Source organism: Amphimedon queenslandica, unplaced genomic scaffold, assembly GCF_000090795.2.
Source record: "Amphimedon queenslandica unplaced genomic scaffold, v1.1 AMPQUscaffold_7261_Cont20786, whole genome shotgun sequence".
Taxonomy (NCBI): domain Eukaryota; kingdom Metazoa; phylum Porifera; class Demospongiae; order Haplosclerida; family Niphatidae; genus Amphimedon; species Amphimedon queenslandica.
The window spans coordinates 1-2,053 of record NW_003552453.1 but is presented as its reverse complement, the minus strand read 5'-3'; the positions used below and the strand labels follow the sequence as shown (position 1 = coordinate 2,053).

Below are 2,053 nucleotides of genomic sequence, written 5' to 3'. Positions count from 1 at the left end.
ATTTTTCTCTGTTCCTCTCTAGATAACTACACTAGCAGAATTGAGGATGTCTGACTCCTCAATTGAAGGCTGCTTCGAGGTTGACTTGCAGATAACAAGCTAAGTGGATCCTTCCCTCTGACTGTTGCTAAATACATTACATCTATTGTACTATTGATTTTGTTTAACTGTATCACAACCTTTTTGCTTTTTTGATCATGTTTTTCATTATGATTTTGCCATGATTTTTTGCTACTAATAATAATAATAACAATGATAATAAATTTCAGTTATGCCTGTGCAGCATTCATGACAATAAATAAAAGTTATTAATAATGATTGAGGATTAAAGTTCATCGAATATGCTGTTACTGTTGCTTCCAGGCCCACGATCTTCGTGTGGCAAAGAAATCGATTTCAGTAATTTGGGTCTTTTTGGACCATTAGACTATTAAAAAGAGGACATAAAATACATTTAAAAATAATTCAAACATGATTACTTTGGTAGATGAAGGTGTTCCAGCTGTCACTCCACTCCTGAAGACAAAAGAGCGTCCGCCAGTAGCAGCTGGTGTAGTATTAGTGTAGGACGATAATCTTTGAAGAGTTGAAGGAGTGTGCTTAAGAAATGAGCCACACCTTGACCTCTGAGAGAGAGAGAGATACAGTGTGATCAAAGGATTAATGGTGACAGTTGAATTACTTTAGCTGATAGTGATAATGGTTCTATAGCAGTTTTGACTTCAGGAGCTGAAGTGAAAGAGAAAGGGAGTTGATAAAATAAAATAACAATCATACATACTTTGTGGCACAGCCAATGGCGAGTTATCGTTGATTAGATTTAAAATTGACTGACTGTTGTCATCGAATGTTAGCAGATCTGATCTAGCCTACAGATGATATAACAACAACTGACTAAAATGTTATTTTTTCCGAAAGCTAATAATCAGAATTCACTCAAAATTTCTATATTTCCATTGTAAATATTGACATTATTATAGATCAGATGTATAAAGGCAAATGACTGCTTGAGCCAATTCCAATTAGCTTTTGATTTCTCGATCTCCCTTACCTGGCTTTTTCTAATAAATTCGTCTCTCTCCAGTCTATCTCTTCTCTTCTTTGCTTCAATTTGAGAGTCATCATCTCCTTCTCCTTCTCCTAACTCAAAATCTCTCTCCGTCTCTAAAAACATGTCAAGCGAGGTTTCGGAGCCAGTTCTCTTTGGAGCAAAACGACGCGACCTAAAGAACCCGTTCTTGAGATAAAGACCATCTTCACACAAATCACCCTCTGTGTGTGGAAAATTATTATTATCATTAAAAATACATTTGTTACTTTATTATACCTAATAAGAATCTGTCTTTGATGTTTCTTAAATCAGCTTTATCATCATCAGCTAGTTGCTTCCTACACAAGAGAATATAAGTCATTGTGATGTTAAAGACACCAGTACGTTTATAAATGTGAAACTTACATGTGAACTTTATTTACTTGATCCCAATAACTCTCCCTCTGATAGGGGCACGTCGGACCCCGCCCCTTCCTCCTCCTCATACGAGTCTCCGCCCATTTCTTCCTCATCATCATCCGATGCTATATCAGTCCCGGATAACTCTGCCTCGCTCTCGACAAAATCTTTTAATCTCTCGCTAAAATTAGATAGAATAAAAAAGCAGGTATGGTAACATTTTGACATCATTACCTCTGATCTGGTTGTTTGGACTTTGATTTTCGTTTTAAAGTCGGCATCACGTCGTCTTGTTCGTCTTCACTGCTTGTTGCCATTGCAATCTGTGTAGTTGAGGGGGCGGAGGGAAAAACCCCAGAGCAGAGTCCGACCACGTCACTGAAGCTACACTGAGTGCCTTCAGGACCATCCAGTCCTTTACTGAAGGATCCCGAGCACATTGCTTCAATCTGACTGAAGGAAGGATCTCCAGCTGTCCCCTTCCCTCCTCTGTCCTTATTCATAATACTGGTAATGGCTGAAAATGAAGACAGCTTAGCTTCAGGCTGCCTCTTAGCACATAAAAATCTGAGAGAGAGAGAGAGAGAGAGAGAGAGAGAGAGA

General features: G+C 38.4%; 1 protein-coding gene across 1 annotated transcript; it reads right to left on the bottom strand.

Annotated features, from left to right (window-relative positions):
* Positions 1-49: 49 nt before the first annotated feature.
* LOC105315884 (claspin-like) lies at positions 50-2,012 on the bottom strand. The gene is made up of 8 exons (XM_020007431.1): positions 1,685-2,012; positions 1,457-1,631; positions 1,328-1,389; positions 1,052-1,272; positions 782-869; positions 683-729; positions 480-626; positions 50-427 (listed from the first exon to the last, which is right to left on the bottom strand). Exons 2-8 carry the CDS (start codon positions 1,567-1,569, stop codon positions 326-328), a joined length of 780 nt encoding a protein of 259 aa, XP_019862990.1. The 5' UTR covers positions 1,570-1,631; positions 1,685-2,012; the 3' UTR covers positions 50-325.
* Positions 2,013-2,053: the final 41 nt, after the last annotated feature.